Consider the following 23,074-nt stretch of genomic DNA (forward strand, 5'->3'; position numbering starts at 1 on the left):
AATGGTATGGAAACTGAAATTCAGAACAGTATGAGAATCTTTTTACGACGAGAAACAAACAAGTCAGTGAGCAAATGTAAGAATTGAAACACCATTTGGTTTTTACCACTAAGTTATAATATCAAAACTGTTATTTTTCAAGAACATAAGAAGGATTTTGCCCTGTTTTACAACATTTTATAGTCTGAAAATCTATAGTTAAGAAATAATCACCAAATTAATCATAAATGGCAATATTTATTAGTTGGAGACAGGCTGATGTTCAGTATTTAAAGAAAAAAACGAGCCAGTGACTGGAAATTGATTAATAAATTAATTTGTTGTTTATAGCAGAAAAGCTGGACTGTATAAGAAATATTTTTAGTATTTTATGACATCATGTAGACCAGAAATGAATCAATATTGACAATATTTGTCAGTTTCAGGCAGGTTAACGTTAGGATAAAAGAAACAAACGAGCTGCTTTAAGATTAATAAATAATTGCCATGTTTAAAGTGGAAACACCACCTGGTTTTATTGCTCAGTTAAAAAACCAAAAATTACATCTTTGGACAGCGTAAGAAGCTTTTTTTTATTACCCAAAGCATTAATGCAAAATCTACAAATAATCAACAAATGAATCAGTATTGACAATGTTTGTTAGTTGCAGACAGATTGATGTTAAGGATTTAAAACAAACAAGCTAGCGATCAAACAATTATTCATTAATGGACACATTTAAAGCTAAAACACCACCTGATTTTATTGGTCGTTTTTAATACTGTCTTGTAATGTTATACGTCATAGGGTTTAATCTACAGTCAAGAAATAATCAACAAGTTGATCAATCAGTCAAGCCAATAACGGTAGAATAATTGATGAACTGGTTGTTTATAACAGCAAAGATGCATTTTTCACTATTTCATGATATTATATTGGCCAGTAATTTACAATCAGACATAAATGAATAATTAATCATTGATGACAGTTATGAGCTTACACAGTCAAATACACCAGAAATGGAAAGAAAAGAAAATCCCCATTAGAAATGCAACAGCCACAGATGTACAGTAAAACCTCTGCAGCACGAGGGACTACAGTAATAAAGCCCACGCATGACACACACCCTCACTTAAATAAAGACAGAGCAGGCACATAAGGCAGCCATTATTAGACATCACAGGCATGCAGTATTGATGGACAGGGAAAAATATTATCAGTTAATTTTTAATTCCACGTCTTTCCAAACGTTTTTTAGATCCCACTCTCAGTTACAACACACTGCTTCCACGTGAAAGTAAGGCATGTTTTTATGTGCAAAAAAACAAGACTGAATAGCATTTTGCCCGATTTAAGGCTTTTTCCCCTCATCTCACGGCGTTTCTCTCCATGTAACCGGCCATTTTACAGTAATGGTTAGAGTGGAGCCTCTGAAAGTACACGTCTCCCTGCTGGGACCGAGTCCCACCGCTGCCGTCGCCGCTCCCTGCCACCGAGCACTCTCAGAGAAGAGGCGCTAAGGGGACCTCTGGCTTTGCTTTCCATCTTCTGGAGCACCATCAACATCTTCAGAGCGTTTTTGTGTTTTCATAGCATCTTTGTGGCATTATGACCACCGTTAGATCTAATGTAACGTATTAGTCCTCCCACCCGACCATTTCCCTTCATTTTGATTCACTCTCTATCCAGGCTTTGATTGACTTTCAGCCTAACTAAAGTGGATTTTAATGAGAGAATACATTAACTCCCTCTGGTCATGCTAACATAAATCAGCCTTTTCTTGCGGGATCAACTGCTGAGCTCATAACACCATGCTGGGAGAGTGTGAATAACCAAATGAGAGATTGTGGCTTTGGCAAACCGCTGGCAGCTTGGATGCATTGTTATGTATTCATGTATCCCCTCTGAGTTTTAACACGATTTCAGGAAGGCAGCAGAATGGAGCACTTATCGGCACGCAGGTCGGCTAGCTTATAGAAACGTTCCTTTGTCGGAATCAATTAAACACATATCTCTGGTCAATTTCCATTGATTATCTCCTTACATTCGGATCTTTTCGTACTGATGACCGCTGAGAGCCGTTAGATTCAGTTAGTGCGGCCAGTAGCAACTCCTCACCTTGATTTACAAAACACGGGATGCGACTCTAACGCCACATCTATCTGCTTCTCTTTGTTGGTAATTGCACTCAGCTAAATAGGTTATGCTGAATATCAATAAATTGCCATCAAATTAATGTCAATACCAAAGCTGTGGATGGTGCTAATTAAAACGCAAAAGGGATGAAAATGAAGTCATGGCATTGCCCTGAATAATTGATAACGCAATTTATGATTTTTATGAAAGAGTGCCGTCTGTCTGCGATTTTGATGAGGCCTTAATTAGATGCATTAATGTGTCTCTCTGTGCCTGTACTCAAACTCAAACACCATGATGGTTTTGTAGGTTTTTTTAACACCCTAAATTACACATTTTCAAATAACATTACCTCAGAATATCCTCTTAAAAAAACCCAAAAGAGGTGTTAGTGTGTAATTCTCATTAAAGGAGGCATTGTTAACTCAGGACCAATCAGAGTCTGCTTATGTTTAGGGTGGGATCAAGCGGCATTGGACAGCAAGAGGCGTTTAGGTTGTGCCGCTACCCTGTGGATGAATCTTGAGCTATTGTTTCGCTGCAGTCGATGTTTGCAGCCGTGTTCACGATGCATGCAAAGGACAGTCAAGTGGAGGTCAGGTCACCTGGCGTTAAAGTGTTAAGCATGCACGAATGTTGTAATGTTTATTGACTCAAGTAGATCAGAGTGATCCTGTGTTGATTTTTCACCTCCACCTCTATTAGCCGGGCCGACTTTGCAGATAAATGAAGAGCGAGGGAAGCAGATAGATGAGGGGATTAGAAGTGGGCCGCAACAGGGAAGCAGGACCAGAAAAAAAAAATGGACGGACTGCCGGCGGATAGATGAGGTGGAGGAGCATAATGACCGCTGTTTGTTATGATGTACCGAATCAGGTTCTCTTTGACAAAACAGTCCTTAGCACCTCTGTATTTATAGTGTCACCGGTCAGTCCATCCACAAAGGCAGCCTGATGATATGTGAGCGTGTTAGTGCTGTGAGGTGTCTGGGGCTCAGCTCCGGAATGACCCGCTCATCTGTCAGGACCACAAGCCGAAGCCACGAGGGGTTATCAGATCACACATAGGTTTGTGGTGAACTTAAATCTCAGAGATGTTGGCCTAGCAAAATGAATAAACAAATAAATAAAACAGTAACAGCTCTATTTCGCTCTCTGGAGCTGAGTTGTTTAGATGAAACTCGCTGTGAATAGATGGCAAATAACAAGTTCAGGAGTGGCCATTCAGCTGGGCTAATGCCCACTTAGTTTTCTCCTTGTTGGTGATTTTTATGAATGACACAGAGGTTCCTGTTTGTCTAACGTTGGGGGATGCTCTTTGTTTGACCCAGAGGAGCCAGTTGTGGGTTGACATGTTTGGTTTTTCCCAGCAGTTAAACAGGCCCTCTCTGAGGGGGATGGACTCCAGGCATTCCCCCTGTCATCGCTGCTCTGAATGGGGGTGTCACACTGACTCGTGTAAATGGTCTTTGAATTGTTCCTGTGTTTCAGACTAAAAAGGGAGCTTCTTCTCTTCCTCTGCTCCTCCAATCCCCGTTGACTAATGAACTCAGAGGAAGCTGAGCTTTGTTTTTGACACGTAGAAAAGCCAGGTACTCCCACTGAAACACATGGAGGAGGATGGTCTATGAGGTCGATGTAAGGTCAAGTTCCTCTCTAACAGCTAAAGGCTAGAAAATGGGAAAATACTTTGATTTTCTTCTGACAGGTTCAACAATAACTTCAACATGGAGCAGCTGGTTTAAATTGCATCTCTTCAGGCAACCTGCTGTGGAGTGTTTATCTCATATAACTGCAGCATTATAACAAAGAGAAATGTTAAAGCTACCCTCACTGTTCTGAAAAGATTACTATTCAGTGTTAGTCATCTTTTTTACCTGCAACAGGAACATTATTTCAAATACTTAAATAGTTGTTTGAGTGGTTCTGATCAGACTTAAATTACCAGATAAAATTTCTCTATACTATTTATATATCTACAAATAAACTGTGTTTCTAATGGGTATCTCATTGTGTGGTGCATGTCTCAATGGAAACATGTTTCCTACATGCTGACACTTTTTAACCACATTTAGATATAAAGTCTTTTCAAGGATCTGAGAAAACAGCCTTTCACTTTTCACTCTCCAGTCAAATCTCAACGTTGTTTAACCCTCTGGAGTGAATGTCCAAATCACATGACTGATTTAAAATGACCCTGAGCAAGACACAGCCTCGCCGAGTCTTCATTTCAGCTTGTGTTGAAAGTGCCGACTTCAAACAATATACCAGTTTTACTCCTTACGGTGCAGTGATCTGGATTTTATTGACAGACTGATCCTTATAAGTCCTACAACAACAGAAATTGAAGCCAACAAAATTACTATGCTTACAATATCTATGCTGTAAATGTAAATAACAGAAGCTTTCTAGATATTTTATGATGTGATAATGATGCGTTAAACTATGTAAAATAATACATACATAATTAAACGTGTTCTGAAGCACGTTTAGTGTTATATTTCTGATCATCTCAGTAGATATTTGGGGTTCAAGTATTTATTTTAGTTTGATATTGCAAAGGTAATTGATCATAACCTAACTATCATCCTGTCATGTTTAAATTTTGACTCTGCACACTGACGAGAGGTTTTTAATCCCCACAGGAAGTTTCCTCTCATTAAAATGCAATGTGAGCAGATGAATGGACTGCAGTGCTCAGCAGCACTGTAGAAGTATTGATCCCAGTTTCCTAAAGACTAGCAGGGATGTATTTGATCCACAGGGTTAGAGACTTTATATTCTGATGTGTGTGTAGTGCCTTGAGGGAAAAAGGGAAGTTTATGTGTAGCTTATAAGGAGTTAGTGAGTAAACAATTAGTTGTTTTGTCAATTAGCTGATTCACTGGAAAAAAATGCTAACAAAGCTTGAAGTCATTTTTCAAGAAAGAAATTCGCAGATTTTAGCTTCTCAGATGTGAGGAACTGTTTCTTTTTCATTTGTGATTATAAATTGATTTTAGACAGACATAACAAGATGTTTCACGTCTGGTTGCTCTCACAGACGATGAGGATATCCCTCCAGTTGCAGCCTATGAGCTCACCAACATCCTGAAGCAAGGTTACTTGGAAAAGAAACGAAAAGGTACGACAACAGATAGACTATCAACAGTCTCCCTTTCATTTGTCCCGCTTTTTGATCTGTTTACACACAAAAAATTGGTTTCCTGTGAATAATTTCCTTTTTTTGCTTTGTTTTTTCTTTAGACCACAGCTTCTTTGGACCAGAGTGGCAGAAGAGATGGTGCATCCTGAACAATTCAATATTCTACTACTTTGGGAGTGAAAAAGGTTTGTTTTCAAATGCCACCATGTGGAAACATCACAGCTGCATAATTTTAAATTGGATTTCATCCCACTGCGTGTTCTCCTCTCCCCCCTACAGATAAACAGCAGAAGGGTTCATTTTATATCAATGACTACACTGTACAGATGGTGACCAACCTGAGAAAAGACTCCAAAAGAAAATCCTGTTTTGAGCTCAGTGCTCCTGGAAAACGGCCCTTCCAGGTCTGTATTATCTCTATATTACTATTATTAAAGAAATAAACTCCAGTAAAATCATGTCTTATTAAGAGCTGACATGATTTCTTCTGGCAGTTCTTTACTCGTCTTCTAGGGCTCCAAAAGAAGAATATATAATTATATATACTATAGTTTGATGGAGTCCTGCAGAGATTTTGCAAAGGTTTTTGTAGGCCAATCCAAAAATTAGCATTGCCCTGGTTCCTTAGACAATAAGCTGGTGGGATTTTAACATTAGTTTTTTGGATTATTTCAGAATCTCAGTGGGAAAGAAAAGGTTATATAAATAAGCTTAAATAAAGCAAACAACTTTAATTTTAATTTTTGCACCATAAATGCAATCGTATGCTAATGTTAGGTTATAGATGAACTACCCCGCTGTTGAAAGACTTTATGTCACCACCATCCTTTGTCCAGGATATCCACTCCTCCTCCTCTGCACATGTCCAAACCAGCTGGTTTTAAACATCTAACCATCAACCATCATATAACTTGTTTAAAAGACCCCATTGACTTTTGAGTTCAGGAAACTTGAAGAGCAAAATGTTAATGTAATTTCTGGGTCTTAGGATTCATTCTTTTGGCACTTTATCGAGACTTTTGGGGATTGTAAAAGGGTGCTTAAACATATTTGGTCTCTGAATTAAAACTAAACTGCAGTGAAAATACATTTTACTGAAATGATGTCATCAGAGCATACTTAGTCCCCCACAAACTTCTGAAAAGTTTATTTTTCTGTAAAATGTCACTGTGCGTCACATTGTCTGTGCCTGTATAAAAGGTTGACATTCATCCTCTCACGCACACTAAGACCACTAAAACAATCGCTGAGACCTGCTCATGAGGGCAGGTATCGAGCTGCTGACCCTGTAATTATTGGGCATCCACCATTAAAGTCACAGCTGCCTCAAACATTATCAGATTATCTAGACTAATACAATTTTGGTTTTTATGCTTTTTTATTGCCGTGGTTGTTGTATCCCTGGTTCTGTTTATTAGGTTTTTATTGTAATCCTCAGTTCTTGTTTTTCCTTCTTCTGCCTCCTATATTCCCATCGGTCACATCATCTCTAAATCTCTTTCAGTTTATTTCCTGTTTTATTTTGAAGGTTAGATATTCAGGTGATTTTCTGTAGTTTTACTTCCTTCCTTTGTTCTTGTTTGTTGCCCTCGTTAGTGTCTGATTACCTGTTTCTTATTACCCTTCTCTCCTTGTGTGTAGTCTGTCTTTAAAGTCTTACTCATGTTGTCTTATTTGGAGATTTAAACTATTTAGGTTTTTTTTTAACCTGTTATTATCGCGCAGACCTTAAAGTTTCTAAGTTTGAATTCAAGAATGTCGCCCCAGCTTCAGCCTGGTTTTCAGTCTGTGTTTGGGTTGAATCTGTTTTTTGTGACATAGTTTGATAAATGTACACGTGGAATGCGTTTTTGTTTTCCCAGTCGTTTCATTTTTTAATAAATAAGTTAGATTCAGATTTTTTAAACATTTCACAGCTTTTTAAAAGAGAGCAATATCTGTTCTTTCTGTTTCTCTCCTCTTACATGGCTAGAAATAAAAATGAATAAAAATCCAGGCACATAAATGCACGTTTAAATGATAATCACAGTATTATTATTGCCGCTCTCTCCTTCCAGTTCACTGCCAGCAGCCCTCAAGAGGCCAGAGAATGGGTGGACCAAATCAATTTTGTACTTAGAGGTAAGCCAGCTTCTCTCTCTCTTTTTCTTTTTTTTTTTTGTACTTTTTCTGACTTATTGCATATGACTCATTATGGAAAACCACTCCCTGCTTTGTTTTCCTCCTTTCTCTCTGCACTGTTCAATGATAGCCCATTCATAAGACAAATATATATTGCTATATATAAATAAAATTGACTTGGCTTTTTAAAAGTCACATAGGTTAAGTGGAAAATACAGTTAAAGCAGTATAAATGTTCTAAAAAATGTTCTTTTGTACTAAAGTTTTCTTGTGTTTTCGAGGGGCAGAAAGGTCAGAAGTGCAAGGGAGTTCTTTGTCATCTCTGACTCATACGAAAACCGCCCCATCCATCACTAACTACACGGCCGAACACAAGAGTCCTGAATCACCTCATTCGACATGTCACCCAGCATGTCATGTGCACCATCGTGTAGCTCTGGTTCTCCTCCACTCCTCCCCTAACCCTCCTACCGAATTCCAACTTACAGGAAATTGATTGGTAGATGTTCTGGTTATCCTCCAGTGACATTGATTTCTGCTTGGCTGCTGGTGTACGGCAGAGGACCTGATACCCTGTGTTGCAATGGCCAGTCGCCTGCAATGAGACAGCTCCTCCATCTGAGCGAGCAGTCGTGCCTCGTCTACTCTAAAATGGGCTCGGGCCGGGCCACTGATTTGCGGGAAGTAACGGACACTCTGCAGTTTGTCTTACTTCCTCCCACCCCCTTTTTTTTTTTACTACAAAAAAACAGAACATGCAAATGATTATTTATCCTCTTCACCTTCAAATTCATCTGAGTGCATCGGCACGCTTTCCAGAACGTTTTGCCTTAAATGCAAGGACAGAGAAAGAGAGAGAGGGGGGGGCATATGAAATGCAACAAAAGATGCAGTTAGATGGGATGCGCCTTCATCTGTAGGACAACCCAGAATGAATATGATAAACAGATGGTAAGCAGGAACCATGGGGATGATGTGAGAGGGAGAGGCTTCTTATTGGATTGTGGAAAATTATAAAGTGAAAATCAACAACAACCGATAACTTATTAACATCTGCTAGATCTGACCTTTCAAATGTGCTTTCCCCTTTGTGTCTTATCCTTTTCCTCTAGGTCTGAGCTGTCAGACAAAATGGAAATTATAAACGCTTTTTTTTCTGGTGTTTTAACAATAATTTATTGCTTAGTTGAAAAAAAATATAAAGGCTAACAGCTAATGAGCATGATAACTGTTTGCAGCATGTGTCGGGGGCACCAGTGTTTGTCACCGCTGCTGTTTGGCACGTGTCTCGGCCCCGTTGTGCAGCGAGGACGTGACGGACATTTCTCTTACTTTAGCCCTTAATGCATGTCTCTGTCTTTTGTGCCACGCTGTGACGCTAACACTTTCTATCACATTGTTTCCCTTTCCCTCGTAGATCTCAGCTCCAACTTCATCCCCGTCGATGACGAGGAGGAGGAGGAGGAGGACGAGGATACCTACGATGACATCGAGGGGGTGGTCAACGAAACCCCGACTCGGCCGACCCCGGCCTCCCGGGGAGGAGGAGTAGCCAGAGGACAGGAGATAGGGGAGGAGGATGACGAGGAAGAAGATATCTACGAGGAGCTGCCAGGTATGAGGATGTGGTTGGACATACACTTGCGCAGATAAATAAACAGAGGAGTGACGCACACACACAACCCCTCATGATACTCAGTCAGACAGACGCTCAAACCCTGGGGGATTTTTGCAACATGAAATATCTGCCATCTTTCCCTGCTGCGAAATTTGTGTTGCCAGGTTCCTCCAGACTGATCGCTCATTTTAAATCAAGCAACACTAATAAGCTTGTCAGCACCGGGGTGGCTGCTGCAGGACAGGAAGAGGAAGATTCACTTACACCTACTCCAAATCTGCTCCCTCCTTATCTCTCTGAACAAGTTATGTTGTTGAAATCAGCGAGAGCTGGCTAGTTTCGGATGCTCTGTCATAGACCGTCCAATTAGCTAATGTTGCCAGGCAACAAATGGCCCACGGTTCAATCCACTAAGCAAGAGTTTTGGCTAAAATTGCCTGGCAACAGCAATTTAGATGAAAGGAAGTAAAAACTGCATCTCGCAGAGCTTAAAATAGATCTGAAGCTCTTAATGTCACATCTTTAATAGAAATTAGAGTTTGACCGACGAGACCCCATGACTGTGTGTGTGTGTGTGTGTGTGAGAGAGAGTCCCATGGCTACAAGATCCCAAGAAGGACAAAAGGGGGTGATCCGATCTTCTCAGGGCCGTCGTCCATCACTCGTTCTATTAGATAAGATACATCAAGATTCAGTTTCACTCAGTGAGTACATTACCTTTGCCAAAATCACTGGTGAGAGGGGAATCAGTCTTCAAACTGTCACGCCGGCGTTCAGAGCCATCTGGGAAGAGGTACCGACCCTGACCACAGATGGCATATCGAATGACGGGCTCTTTCGTTCACTTTCTCACCCCTTCGCTTATCAGTCATGCTGCACCTCCCTCTGCTCGGCTTTTACACAGTGATTACAGACTGTTCAATAACTCAATTTGGGAGTAATTTTCACTGATCAGCTGCCATGTTTGCATTTAGGAACCTTTCTATCTCTGCAAATAGAAGCATTTATTCCTTACATTGCTAATTAGTAAAAAATGTCTTCATATAGCACATGTTTACTTTTAGGGGTTTTTTCCCCCGGACCTTAAAATAAACAAATTATTGTGACAGCTGCAAAAGCTGTGTATGATTTAAAAATACTGCTGTTTAATAGTAAATTAAAGCAACTATCTAAAACAGAACAATAAAATATTACAGCTTAGAAATAACATGATAGAGGGTTAAGAGTGATAATAATTACGGTAAAACCACAGTAATAACCTAGCTTGGTATCATCAACAGATAATATGAAACTGAAATCTATATTTCGGGATAGAAGGAGGCAAAAACAAAAGGAGGGTGAAAACTGCCTCTGCACAATGGCATGAATTAAGTCCCTGCATCCAGAAAGATCTGTATCTGGATTAGTTTCTGATGTTGGATGCATTTGTGAGGGCATGACCCCAAATTTCCATTTTCTTTACCACCACATCCAAATCTGGATTCCCACTGACCCTAGAAGTTAATCATTAATGTCATAATTTCTCAGTTGAGCAAAGACCCACCTCAAATCCTCTCCAAGTAGTCCTGCTAAAAAAACAAAAGCAGAACAAACAGAAACAATCTCATAACCTCCTTTCTGAATGTAATAATAAGGAAACACATTTAAGGATGGCTTAATAATAATTTAATAATACAGTTTTGTAACCATTCTTGTATATTTATTGTAATATTTGATTAAACCAAGCTTCAAAGCATGAGGATTACCCTTTGTTACATACAGACTAATACAGCTAGATGTAGCTTTTGTTAATCAAGGCGCTCGGGTTTGATACTGTCTCCCCACCTTCCTGTCATCTCTTGCTGCCTAATAAAAGCAAAAAAGCCAGAGATGACTCTAAAAAAAATAGTTTTTTTCATTTCTAGTCACATTATTTGTTCTAATGTGGCCAGGGCTACAGCTCCAGCAGATGGAGGCATGGTTCTCTTTTTGCGTGATGAAAGTTATTAAACGACATAAAACCAGCGCTGTTCTGCTGCACTTTGGTTTAGAAAATGCCGTCTGCGACCGAATAAACTGATGTATAACCACTCAACCTGAGCAACGTGTAACCACCAGCCGGTGTTCGTGGTGCTAATGTTAGTGGCAGGTCTGAACACTTTTCAGCTTCAGTTTAGTAATTTAATTCTTAAAATGTTTATGCAGAGGCAGCTTTTGGATCCGTAGGCTCTTCAGGCTTGTCTGTGCAGAACTGATAAGAGATTTTACAAGTTTTGTCTACTCGCATGCTTGCTGTTGCAGTAACCTCAGTTTTTTTAAATGTTTTAATTCAATTCTATTCTATTTATATAGCGCCAAATCACCACAACAGTCGCCTCAAGGTGGTTCACATTGCAAGGTAAAGACACTAAAATAGTTATAATTAGAGATGGCACGATACCACTTTTTTATGTCCGATACCGATACCGATATCATAAATTTGGATATCTGCCGATACCGATATGAATCCGATATAGTGTGTTTTTTAATCAATAAAACTGTTTTTTTAATATCTTGCTGCATTTTGTATAACTTCATGCTCAAGTTTAAATAAACAACAACGCTAAAGCTATTCTGTTATACCTGTATGTAAAAAATACACTGCACCCAAAATATTTCATAGTTCAGCAATACTGATCAATCTGATAAACTTAAACCTGCTCCATCCTCCCTATTCTGGTATTTTAAAGAGTACTTAGCAGAAATATTAAGCAACCTAACTAATAGGGTTGCAAACTCCCAGCAAAAAAAAAATAGGGAACCAACCCCCACCCTCCACCTGATGATGCTTAATCGATGTAATCAACTTTAATTTGATGCAGGGTGAAAAAAAAAATGCACAGAAATAATTTATTTTTCAAGAATAATTAAATAGATTCAACATCTTTCTTCAACAGAATTGCAGACTGCACAGATGTTATCTTCCCAAAGGAAAAAGTACTATAGCTTACTAGGGTATATTAGACTTAACAGTTACTATATACAGTAATGGACTTTGTACATTTTACATCAGATTAAAACTTTGGGCGTAAGATTCGGATAATTATTTATTAAAAGCTAGATATTTTAAATGAGAATAAGAAAGAAAAATATGTCTTTGTGCCCCTTTTCCTGTTCATGCCCCATCGGCCCCCTGGCTAAACTTTGCTAGATCCGCCCCTGCACAGTTACCAGCCGTCAGCTGCGTGAAAAGGATCCTGGTGTAGAAAGTAATATTAAATACATTCTAACAACAGCTTATCAAGCTTAAACGTGCTGCTGTTGTTCCGCCGCTGGTTTCCTCTTTCTGGTGCAAAGTGGGCCAAAAACAAAGAAGAGAGACGGACTCGCGACAGAAAAGCCGATCAGCTGATCATTAAGCAGTTTCACGATTGAAGTAGCTGCAGGAAGGTGAGGGAGAGAGAGAGGCAGTCGCTCCATATATCGGTTGTTAAGCTTAACATGGGAACGCTTTATAAACATTCAGAGATGAACTTACACACTTGCTTTACTTCTCTCTGGTATAACTTCCTCGGAGATGAGATGCTGGTTTGGTAGCGAGGCTACAAATACACACAGCCGCTCTATCACGTGACGCATACTGCTCCGACGTGCTACGGTTATGAGCCGAGTTACGCCGTGTTGCAAGTTTTGTGAGATGCTTTTTTGATATTTAATGGATCGGATTACATTTTTTATTTCTCGCCGATATCCGATCCAGTAATTTAGGTCAGTATCGGTCCGATACCGATACGTAATATCGGATCGGTCCATCTCTAGTTATAATAGATTAGGAACATTTTAGTGACTTTAACCAGGAAGAGAGGAAGAGTGTCCTGGGTGGAGAGGATAAACTGTCTCCTGTGAGGCAGGAGAGAAAGGGCGCCCCTGGAGAAAACCCTGTTAGTGCTAACCGCTGAGCCACCAGGCTCCCAGCTCACGCTGTCACCACTGTCGTAACATGCTACTACCGATAAAGTTTTAAAAGGGATCTCCAGACACTTGTGTCCCTAAATTGGAATGCAAAGGAAGTTTCAAAATGTCCTATTCGATAGTTTCCTTCTGATATGTTTTGAGTACTGATGGCAGTGAAGTCTGTCTACTTGCAAACTTGCAAAATGGCATCCTTGACTGCAGCATCCATTTTTAGGCGATGTCAGTTTTGTCGCAGCAAAACTCAGTTGCAGGCAGAATGCAGAGCAGCGGCTGGTATTGGCTCTGATGCTGATGACTGATTTTATTGACTGGAAAATTAAATCACTTTGATATAGAAACCGTTGGCCCATAGCGGTGGCCTCTCGATGGAACGATGCTCGCAGTCGAAGAGCACCAAACAAATGTTTGGACCCGCTGCGAGCACATTTAAAATCTCATTTTTTTATCATGTGGATCATTTGGTGTAGGAACAAAGTGCGGCAGTTTGTACTTTTTAAAAATTTATTTAATTTTTTTTTTTTTAAAGAAAGCTGTGATTATCTGTTTGAAGAAACGAAAGCAACGGGGAAAGACAAAGGCATCCCTCATGTATACATAAACTAAACTTTTTACATTCAAGCTGGACACACGGTGTGTGTCTGTTTGTGTGTGTGTGTGTGTCGTGTTTCCTGCTCTTCCTGGAAGCAGAGGTGCAGCCTGTGCTGGAAGGTGGATAGTGTTGCTGGGTTGTGGCGTGGCTGTCAGCCGGCTTGTGTGGAGGATGGATGTGGGAGACAGAGGGCAGGCATATCACCGTGTCACCTCTCAGACCACCGGGTGCCACGCCCCGCAGTCAGTGACATGTCCGCCTCCGCGTGGCTTAAAGAAAAACCTCTTCTTCTTTAACATTTCCCGCCTGTGGTTTAACAGGCTGATCCTCACGCCAGAGTTCATCCTAGTTAAAGAAGAATTAACAGCTTGTGTCATGCTGAGATTCATCAGGGATTTGCAAATGATCCACTTTATTAATTTTTCTGTTTGTCTAGCTCTATCATCATTTCTTTGCTGTTCATTTCTCGTTAACACGTGGGACAAATATAAATTATTTATAAACTATAGTTGTTAAAGTCAGGCCACCAGCAGGTAATGCCTTTTATTATTATTAAAAATTTAATTTATTTCTTTTAGACACTGAAATTAAAATATTTAGGTTCTGGGTAGGGCTGCACGCTCGAATTTTTAATTTAAATATCAATTTTGGCTTCAAGCAATTAATAAAACAAGCTGAGCAATATAAAATGTTTAACACTGATTCTTTGGTTTTGCCTTTCAGCACATCTGCCTCTGCAAAGACTTGGTTCAGTTTTGCATTAATTTATTTAGTTTTTGGTTGAAGTTATAATTCAAGTGGCTGAGTGGGGTCAGTCGTGTATTTTAATGCACTGTTGTGATATTTTATTCATTTAAAATGTTTGCTACTGTAATTCTGTAATCTACCTCTCCTGCAATTTTCCATTTTACAGTAATTGTTAATGGAAGTTTCTTCTCTGGTGATTTTTAATATTATAAGCTTTGATTTTAGTGTAACTTTCCCCTACACTGTCATGTTTTCCACGGCTAATGGCCTAGAACAAGATTCAGAGATAACCCGGAGTACTTGGGGTTTCACCAGCCAGTGCAGACATGCATGTGGACAGCCTTTCAGGGATATTTGGACAGTGTGTGTTTCAGCTAATAGATCCCATCTAAAACAGACAAATGTTACATACATACTTTGTTACATACAGACTAATACAGCCACATATAGCTTTTGTTAATATGACGCTATTACCTGATTATTACTGATAATTAGATCCATCTAAACCAGACAAACGTGGCATGAAGAGTAGGTGGAACTGCAATCTCTGAACTTCTTTCAGCAAAAAAAAAATCTTATAAAACAGAATTAATTACAATTAAATTTGTAAAATGTCTTCATAGATAAAGGAATTCATACAGGTATAATATACACTAATAAAGAATGTCATATTTTTGTTACGTGAGGGTTAAAAAGACAAGTTTTTTTCTTTGATTACTGTACAATATAAAGCGCCTTGAGGCGATTGCTGTAGTGATTTGGCGCTATATAAATAAAATTGAATTGAATTGAATGATTAAATCATGATTTCAGCATTGACCAAAGTAATTGTGATTATGAGTAATCCTACTTCTGCACCTGTAATAAATACTCTTGTTCTGCTTTTTTTGTTTCTTTAGATGAAGAACTTGGAAATCCAGGTGATGAGAGCGACGAGAAGAGCAGCAAACAAGGTTTCCGCCTCCGTCTAGTAACTTATTTATTCCAGCCTAAAGTTTCCCTGCATCTACATCCTGCTTCTATTTAAACGTGTTCCCTGTGCTTCCTTTCAGTTTGGTCCTCAGATTATTCCAACTACTACCAGGGTTTGTGGGATTGCCAGGGCGACGAGTCAGACGAACTGACCTTCGAGAGAGGAGATCTCATCTACATCATCAGCAAGGTCAGCATCGCCATCAGCACAAAATAATCCAAGGGCTTATTTAGGCTTTTCTCACAACTCTTTGTTTTTCCCCTCGATCGTCCCTAATGGAAATCCGTCCCCAATTGCGCGCTTGACTTGTAGATATAATTACAGGGTCAATTACAGTAGTTTAGGATAGGATGCAGACGTGTAAAACGTGCAATTATTTAAGGGTTAAACAACATCAACTCCAGTAATCACCTCGTCCTCATTTACTTTCTGAACATGCTGATATCTCCAGCATCTAGATTTGTCCGTTAGCATCTCGGTGCAGCAGAGAAGCACCAACAGCGGTGCTGTCTGTTCGCGGGCCACTAGGGTGAAGTGCCATTCGGGCGCTGCGTAATGGTGCTGTTGTTCATTACGGCGCCTCTATCACAGGGGTTAATTGAGTAGGCAGCCATGCGAGGCTCTTCCTTTTCTGTCTGACGTGAAACTGCAGGTGAAGCCATCCTGCATCTCAGCTCTTTTCCCTCAATCTATTTCCTTGTGTTTTATGGCCATCGTGTAGTTACATGCGGAGTATCTACCAGGAAAAAGACATCCTACTGGAAATCGATGGCTTGTAATTTGGGTACTTTTACTCTGCTGCGTGCAGGGACTTGTCTCCACACTGTTGCTATTGGTCGGTTTCAAATTGAATCATCATGTTCTGTGTTTAGACTAAATTATCTGAAGAGGAGAGGCAGGAAGAAGGAACTCTTTTTTTTCTTTTGTAAGTAATTATGAGATAGCGATGAGGAAATTATGTATTCAGTGTCGTGATTTCTTGCATCTTTAATCACCAGTAGATGGCGGTGAATTTTAAGTATTTGTCCTTTTTTGTGCAACAATTTCAGTGCAACAATCCTTTCAAAGGGGTCAGGGTTTTGGATTTTGATGTATAAATTATGTCAGCTTGTGTTGAAGGAATATGAGCCTCCTCTTTATAACAACAGATAAAGCACAGGTGAAAAATGCCCCTTGCAGAAGATGGACTTATAATTGCGGTTCTTTTGGCAGTGGCAGATTAATGAGATGCCAGGCTCGTCTGTCTGCGTGCGCTGCTTGATAGGGGGAAATGTCAAAACAGCCACATCCATTTTTCACGGCGATGACAAAAGCACTGTACTCGGGGAGACAAAGGGGTCCTGGCTCTGGGCTCCAGATCCGCCTCAGATGGCCTCAGCCCCGCTCGCCGTTATTACTTTTCACTGTATGCATCAGATTACTGCCTCGCCAAAGACCTTAAAGGCAAACTAAGTCCAGGTTGGAGGCAGGAGTTTGCTGTTGTATCTCACAATCTTAATGACAGAGATTACTCTTGTTTTGTCAAACTGGACGCTGGAGTCATAACACGGTGACGGACCACGAGAGAGCGCCCTAACTACCTCCTAATGGACTTCAAGCGAGCATTGTAAATTATTTAAAGGTGATGCCCGCACGACTTCCGAATGTTTGGTTTACTGTGACGACACGACTCCACCCATGTCCCATTCTGCGTCCTAATAGCATCACATTCCCCTCATGAATAGCATTATTTGGATTATAGCCTGTAATCGCCTATTCATTTTAACGAGCCCTCGGGGAGGGCTTCCCTGTGTCTTCTGTATGTACACGCAGACCCCCAGCGGCATTCAGTTTTACGGGGGGAATTCCTAAGGACCCTGACCTCAATGAGTGAAATACGGGCCCTTGGCTAGAACTCAAGCCCGTCGCTTAACGGGGGACCCAGCCACACGAAATGGCCGTAATAAAACCAGGGCCCATAAATTCTCTCAGAGGGTGGGAGGCCTGGTTGTCTGTGCTGTTATGTCAACACTGACCATAATTACAAGGTAATAAGGACACGCTCTAAGTGCTAAATCAATGGTGCTAACAAACTGTTATTTTTAAAGCTGCGATGTGATTGACTGCTGAAGTGCAGAATGGGATAGCCACAGGCGTGGTGTCATATGGCTGTGAACTGAGGAGAACATGCCGATTGTATAAAAGGCCCTCATCCATCATTATTGATCTCTCACTTACTGTAAAGTGGGAGCATTTTTACTGTATTTGTGTTTTTCCTCCTTCTTGTGTGTTGCTCTGTGTGTGTGTGTATCACTGACAAAGTAAATAAATTAGAAACCTCACAACTCATATGAATCCCATTAGTTCAACAGAATTAATCTCGCAGACCGTGCCGCCTGGTTTCAGCGATGCCTAACTCTGCCCTCCGCCGATGCTCAGCCCGCTGAAACATGAGGTAGAAACGCACGCTGAAATCCATCATGTGATTTTTTATTTTATTTTTTTTTTTGCTCTGGCATTTCATTTCTGAGAGCTTGCATTTTTCTGATGCACATTATGGCTTTACGCTGGCATTTTAGTGTGTGATGACAAATACGGGTGAGCGCAGTTCTTTTTTTTTTGCAGTATCACACTCTCCAATTTTAGATTTAAATTGCAAAGATGTTTCAGCCACATCAGGAGCGCTGTAACGGCATCATCGCCTCGCCGGCGTCATGCAAAGGGATATTATTTGTAGTAGGATTTAAAATGTGTTAAATTTATTGTTCCACTTCCCGCTGACACATGTAGTACCTGTAGTGCTTTGTCTCTAAAGCCATAAGGTGCATTCTTGCCCTCTAATTTATGGATCCACAATCAAAAGACGTGGGCTCTACAGGTCAGCTGTCACATTCCTGTATTCCCACAGGCACTCATGGAGAACGGCGGGATGGAGTGGGAAGAGATTTATGGCACAAACCCATCCAGGGTCCTTAAAACTCTGGCAAGTGCTGCCCCTGCTGCTGCTGCTGCTGCTGCTGCTGCTGCCGCCACCACCTCTCTTCCTCCATCCCGTCCAACCAAAATCCAGAGAGAGGGCGGCCGGCCAGCCAATCTGGTGCGGCTCCCAAAGAAAAGCGTCACTGCACATTTGGCCAAAGTGTTCAGCTTGTTAGAGACAATGAGAACGTGGACACCACTGACACCTTGTGGTTGTTTTTGGTTGCTTTTTTTAATGAAAACTTTTACAACCACTGAAAGCTGATTTACGCCCTTACAGATGTACTTGTTGAGGGGTATAATCACGTAAAACTCAAGCTCGGATATTCACAATTTAAATTATATATTCCATGTTTGTTCCCTGCTAGCTGGGACAGCTTTTCGTCATGTTGCCTTCATGTTCTCTTTTGGCCCTCTGCGTGCAGGTCACACCAACTGAAAGCAAGTGAAGAAAAGGAAAAGTGGTCAAATAATCAGATGGGAAAAGTCAAGCCAGGGAGACAAAGAGGAGGGGATCCCTTTATTCTTTTGTGTGAACCCTGTCCACCCCCCCCCTCTCTCTTTCTCCTTCTCGCTGTCACACAGCCATTTAAAGACCCCTAGCTGCTATTGTGGCCATAGACACCAAGACGCTATAGACAGGCAGAGACATCCTATTTACCACCCAAAGTAGCAGGGGGTGAGTCTGGGGTTTGGGGTCATGCAGGAGGCAGCGGTCATCCCCCGGTCAACTACAGTAGGTCATTATTCAGCCCAAGCCAATAGCCCAGAACAGCGTCCGAGCAGCCCACCCCCCAATCCATTCTGCTTAATTATTATAAATGAGGGGCGGCGTAAACAGCCATCATTACAGACACTCAGTGGCATACACAAATCCACTTTAAATTGCTATTAAGTTAAGGAGCTATCTGTAATCCCAGGCGTGCATTAGAAAGGAGCGAGTAGGTTTTCTTTTTATTAAATCTCATCGTCCCTGAGATATTTTCAAACGTTCTCATGCTCTGTCATGTTTCCAATTTGAAGCCAATTCGCTGATTTAATTAAAAGCCCACTTGGAAAAAAATGGACACCAAGTAGCCATTTCCATCTCTGGTTAAGCCGAGTTATCATCCGTGTTTCCGAGTAGATTTCGGCCTCCCCACCCCATCAAAAAAGAGAGAAGATCATTCTCCCCTGAAGTTTCAGGTGTTATCAGTTGTGAAGTGTACCTGTGTGAGTGGCGAGGAGGGCTTGCTAACCTGATAACAGGTTACAGATGGTGTGCTTGTGCCTGGCTGAGGTGTCCATGTTTCTTTATTAGGGTCAGCAGTGATGGAAGAACTGCAGAGAGCTGCAGTGCATGTGGAGGAGAGCGGGGAATAAAAACAGAGAGGATGCAGGCGGAAAGGTTGCTACAGGAGAGACGTGGAAGAGAGGAAAAAGAGGAGGTGGAGGAGGGGGTTGGAAATGGGGAAGGAGGGCGGGAGGGAGAGATTGTAACACCCAGGCGGCGGGTTCAGCGGCAGGGCAATGAGAGACTTCCTGCGCTCCATCATGCCCAAGGCCTGCCTCAGTCAGCTGGTGGCCGAGGAAAGATGCCTCATGTGTCAGGCTTATTAGCACTCCCCCTAGTTTGTATGCATTTGGGATTGCACGTGTGTGTGTGTGTGTGTGTTTCGTGTGTGTTAGGAAAACATGTGGTCAGGATCCGTGCAGATTTTTACACGTGAAAAAGGTGATTTTTTTTTCTTACCTGACACGAATATTAAAGATGTGTTTTGTTTAGGTGGATAATGGTGGCGTGACACGACACCTGCCTTCGCCCACCGCCCTCTGTCTGTCTCTCTCGCTCGCCACATCCAGCCAACCTCGACTCACCTTCTCCCCGCTTCGAGGTTCGGGGTAGCTGTCAATCTGTCCTGCGGGTCGGGGAGCCGTGAGCGATGGGCCTATCAGAATGCCACCATTAGCCAGCCCCCTGAGTGGTAAATAAACGATCGCGCCGGTACACTGCAGGTGTTGTCATGGCAACCCACTCTCAGTGCCAGCCCCGCCCACACCCGTTCTCCCCCACCGCCACCCCACCGCTCCTCTTGGTGGAGGAGTCACCGGGAGGTCAGCGAGTCAACGCGCCGCAGCCGCCACGACACGGCGCTGTTTGCCCCCCCCCACCACCACCACCACCACCACCACCACCTCTCCTCCCCCTTCAATCTGCGTCCAGGTTGCAGGAAACACAGCCTCGGATACGTGTCACCTCAGCACACGTTTCCCAGAAGTCAGACCCCTCAGGGAAACCTTATTTCTCCCCCTCACAGGGAACATCTTCCATTTTAGTCCCGCAGCGAGCCCAAGCAAACGTTTATCTGTGCTCCGTTTGTGAGTTTCACGGCCTGAAAGCCAAAAAAACCAGAGGAAAACAAACAGAAGGGTGGGGGTTGGGGGCATTGAGGAGTTAGCCTAGTTTTTGTCATTTGGATAATTTAGTCTGCAAGCCTTTTGGAATGTCCCTATTACAGCAGGTGTACTCTGGATGAACCCATTTCAAGTGTGAGGAAGATGGACTCTGCACGCCTGACAGACTTCCACCGCCATTGGCACCCACTCCGTGATGTAGCAGTTGTATTAAAATGGCGACGCTGATAATCCAAAAGACCTTTCTCAGGGAGAATTTGAGACCGACTGCACAGATGGGCCGTGGAGATAAATAAAACTCTCTGTCACTACGGTTGGTGGAATAGTGCTGCGACGCCCCCAAGGGAGAGAAAAACTGTTTCGCTCCCTCTCTCCGATGCCTCCCCCCACCGTCCGTCTGTCTGCCCTCTCCTCCTCCTCTCCTCACGTTCTCCGAATGGGAACCGGAGCCAGCTTTCCGCAACCGGGCTTTTCCCTGCACGGTCTTATGGGGAGCATAAAAAGGCCATTTCGGCCCTAACTTTCCCCTTCGTTATGAGCTCAGACACAGCGAACTGTCAGTTTGTCAGAGAGCCAAGCACACTGGAGCATCCCAGTCAGAGCTGTCAGAGAGGTTTGCAGGGGGAAAACGATGAGGCCTGGGTGGACAATCTGCTTATTGTGGGTACCTGTTTGTGCTGTTAGAACACTTGAGCCTTGTGGTTTATTACCGTCTAAGCGGTTCATCCATCCTTGCTGTCCAAACACCGCTCATTAGCTGCAGGCCTCATTCCTCTGGCTGCAGAGAGGTGTCAGGTCCGGATGATCGGCTAAACCTCCTACACGATGCCTTTCATCATGTCAACAGAGTGCGCGTGAACCAGAACCTGAATCTGAAGCATGCACTCAGCGGAAAAAACCCCACCAATTTATTTTACATATGTGTCTGCATGTGTGTGATAAACTGTCTGCACAATCGCGTCGGGTCTGAAAAAGAGGAGAGATGAGTGGCACTGGGGTATCTGCTCCAGCAGGGTGGCTTGTGCCCCCTCTGCCAAGCCAATCGCTTTCCAAATATTGATCCAGTACAGATCTGCTCATAGCCCAGCTGCTGTGATCAGATCAACATGCAGTGGTTCAGTCATGTTCCTTAAATGCTTGAAGCAGACTGAATGAACAGCTTCATTATTTCAATGTACAGGTCTGGAAGCAGTGTAAACTGCTGTGTTCCCTGTATAAGTGTATATCAATTAACTTACTTACATTTGATTCGGCTTAAAGTTAACTGCGATTCTTTCAGCTACAAATAAACACATACACAAAAATTCCCTGTTTTCATAGAGATTCTAGTAGATTTCCCCCATGATAACCAAAGCATAAGTTCAACCTCTATTTATTAATTTTTAAAGCCAAATTTTAGCCTCAAATAAATTTGCCTACATTATATTTTTAGGGTTTTTCTTCTAGGATGTTTTCTTTCTGTTCAGCAGTTGAAAAATCAGAGCATTTCTGGGGTTTCTTATCTGCACAAAGACTCAGATGGTTTTCTTTCAGTCACAATACATCCTTCAGATCGATATTTATTATTTGTTCTTAGCTTGTTTTTGTTTTTTTTAAGTCCCCATTATTACGCTTCTGAAATGTCCTAATTGTAAATAAATGCTGTAATCATAAGTAATGAAAAAAAACTCGTGTTTATGGGATTTTTTTTTTTAAGGCACAGTGAATTTAATCGGTCACCTTCAACCAGCATTTATATTTTCTCTGAACATGCACGTGAAATAATCCGTCTTTTTTGTGTTGTTTTTTTAATCACAGTACAGAAATGAACCCTCGTTATAATTAGTCTGGGGAAACGGGCCAGCTGTGGCGATGGCTTTGGAGCGGTTAAAAAAAGCTGTTTTATTGTAGACACTCGCTGTCTCGATAGCCTTGTTTACCGTTTGCCTCATTTTTTAATGAAAACCCTGGAGGCTAATACACAAAAAGTGTCCATTAGGAGTGCCGCGCATGGCTCTTTGTGGACGGGATCGACGCTCGCCTGGATTTCCTGCGCCAGAGTTGACTTTAAGCATTTGTAACCTGATAGTTTTTCTCTGGGTTTCTGTGTTAAAATAATTCAAATGTCTCCTCTTGTGTTCAGTGGTGTGTCAAATCAGTATCAGTATCAAAGTGCAGGTTTTATGCCTGATCCCGCTTCGTTTACCTGTTCCTAGATGCTCTTTGAGCCTCACCGCTCTGTTTCTTCTTTTTTTGGGGCCCAGGAGTACAACATTCACGGGTGGTGGGTCGGCGAGCTAAACGGCACCGTGGGCATCGTCCCCAAGGACTTCCTGCAACCTGCCTACATCCTCTGAGCTCCAACAGGTACCGAGGCACTCTCTTATCATCAGCATTATGGACCATTACTGTGGCCTAATACACAGAAACGGTCCCCCTGGTACTCATCCAGATTGCCACAGAGGTATATGCAGTCGTTGACCTGCCATTTATGGCATCTGC

The 23,074-nt window shown here is 41.9% G+C and overlaps 1 protein-coding gene across 4 annotated transcripts in view; it reads left to right on the forward strand.

Annotated features, from left to right (window-relative positions):
- Window positions 1-23,074, forward strand: part of skap1 (src kinase associated phosphoprotein 1) — a 46,096-nt gene that overhangs the window by 19,555 nt on the left and 3,467 nt on the right. For all 4 annotated transcript variants that reach the window (XM_039615971.1, XM_031759375.2, XM_031759374.2 and 1 more), the window contains 8 exons: window positions 5,159-5,239; window positions 5,362-5,445; window positions 5,540-5,664; window positions 7,318-7,381; window positions 8,799-8,996; window positions 15,168-15,221; window positions 15,321-15,430; window positions 22,837-22,939. In XM_039615971.1, the coding sequence (XP_039471905.1) occupies window positions 5,159-5,239; window positions 5,362-5,445; window positions 5,540-5,664; window positions 7,318-7,381; window positions 8,799-8,996; window positions 15,168-15,221; window positions 15,321-15,430; window positions 22,837-22,929 (809 nt within the window). In that variant the 3' untranslated portion in view covers window positions 22,930-22,939. The remainder of the gene's footprint in view (window positions 1-5,158; window positions 5,240-5,361; window positions 5,446-5,539; window positions 5,665-7,317; window positions 7,382-8,798; window positions 8,997-15,167; window positions 15,222-15,320; window positions 15,431-22,836; window positions 22,940-23,074) is intronic.

This window comes from Oreochromis aureus, linkage group 8 (genome assembly GCF_013358895.1).
Source record: "Oreochromis aureus strain Israel breed Guangdong linkage group 8, ZZ_aureus, whole genome shotgun sequence".
Lineage (NCBI taxonomy): Eukaryota > Metazoa > Chordata > Actinopteri > Cichliformes > Cichlidae > Oreochromis > Oreochromis aureus.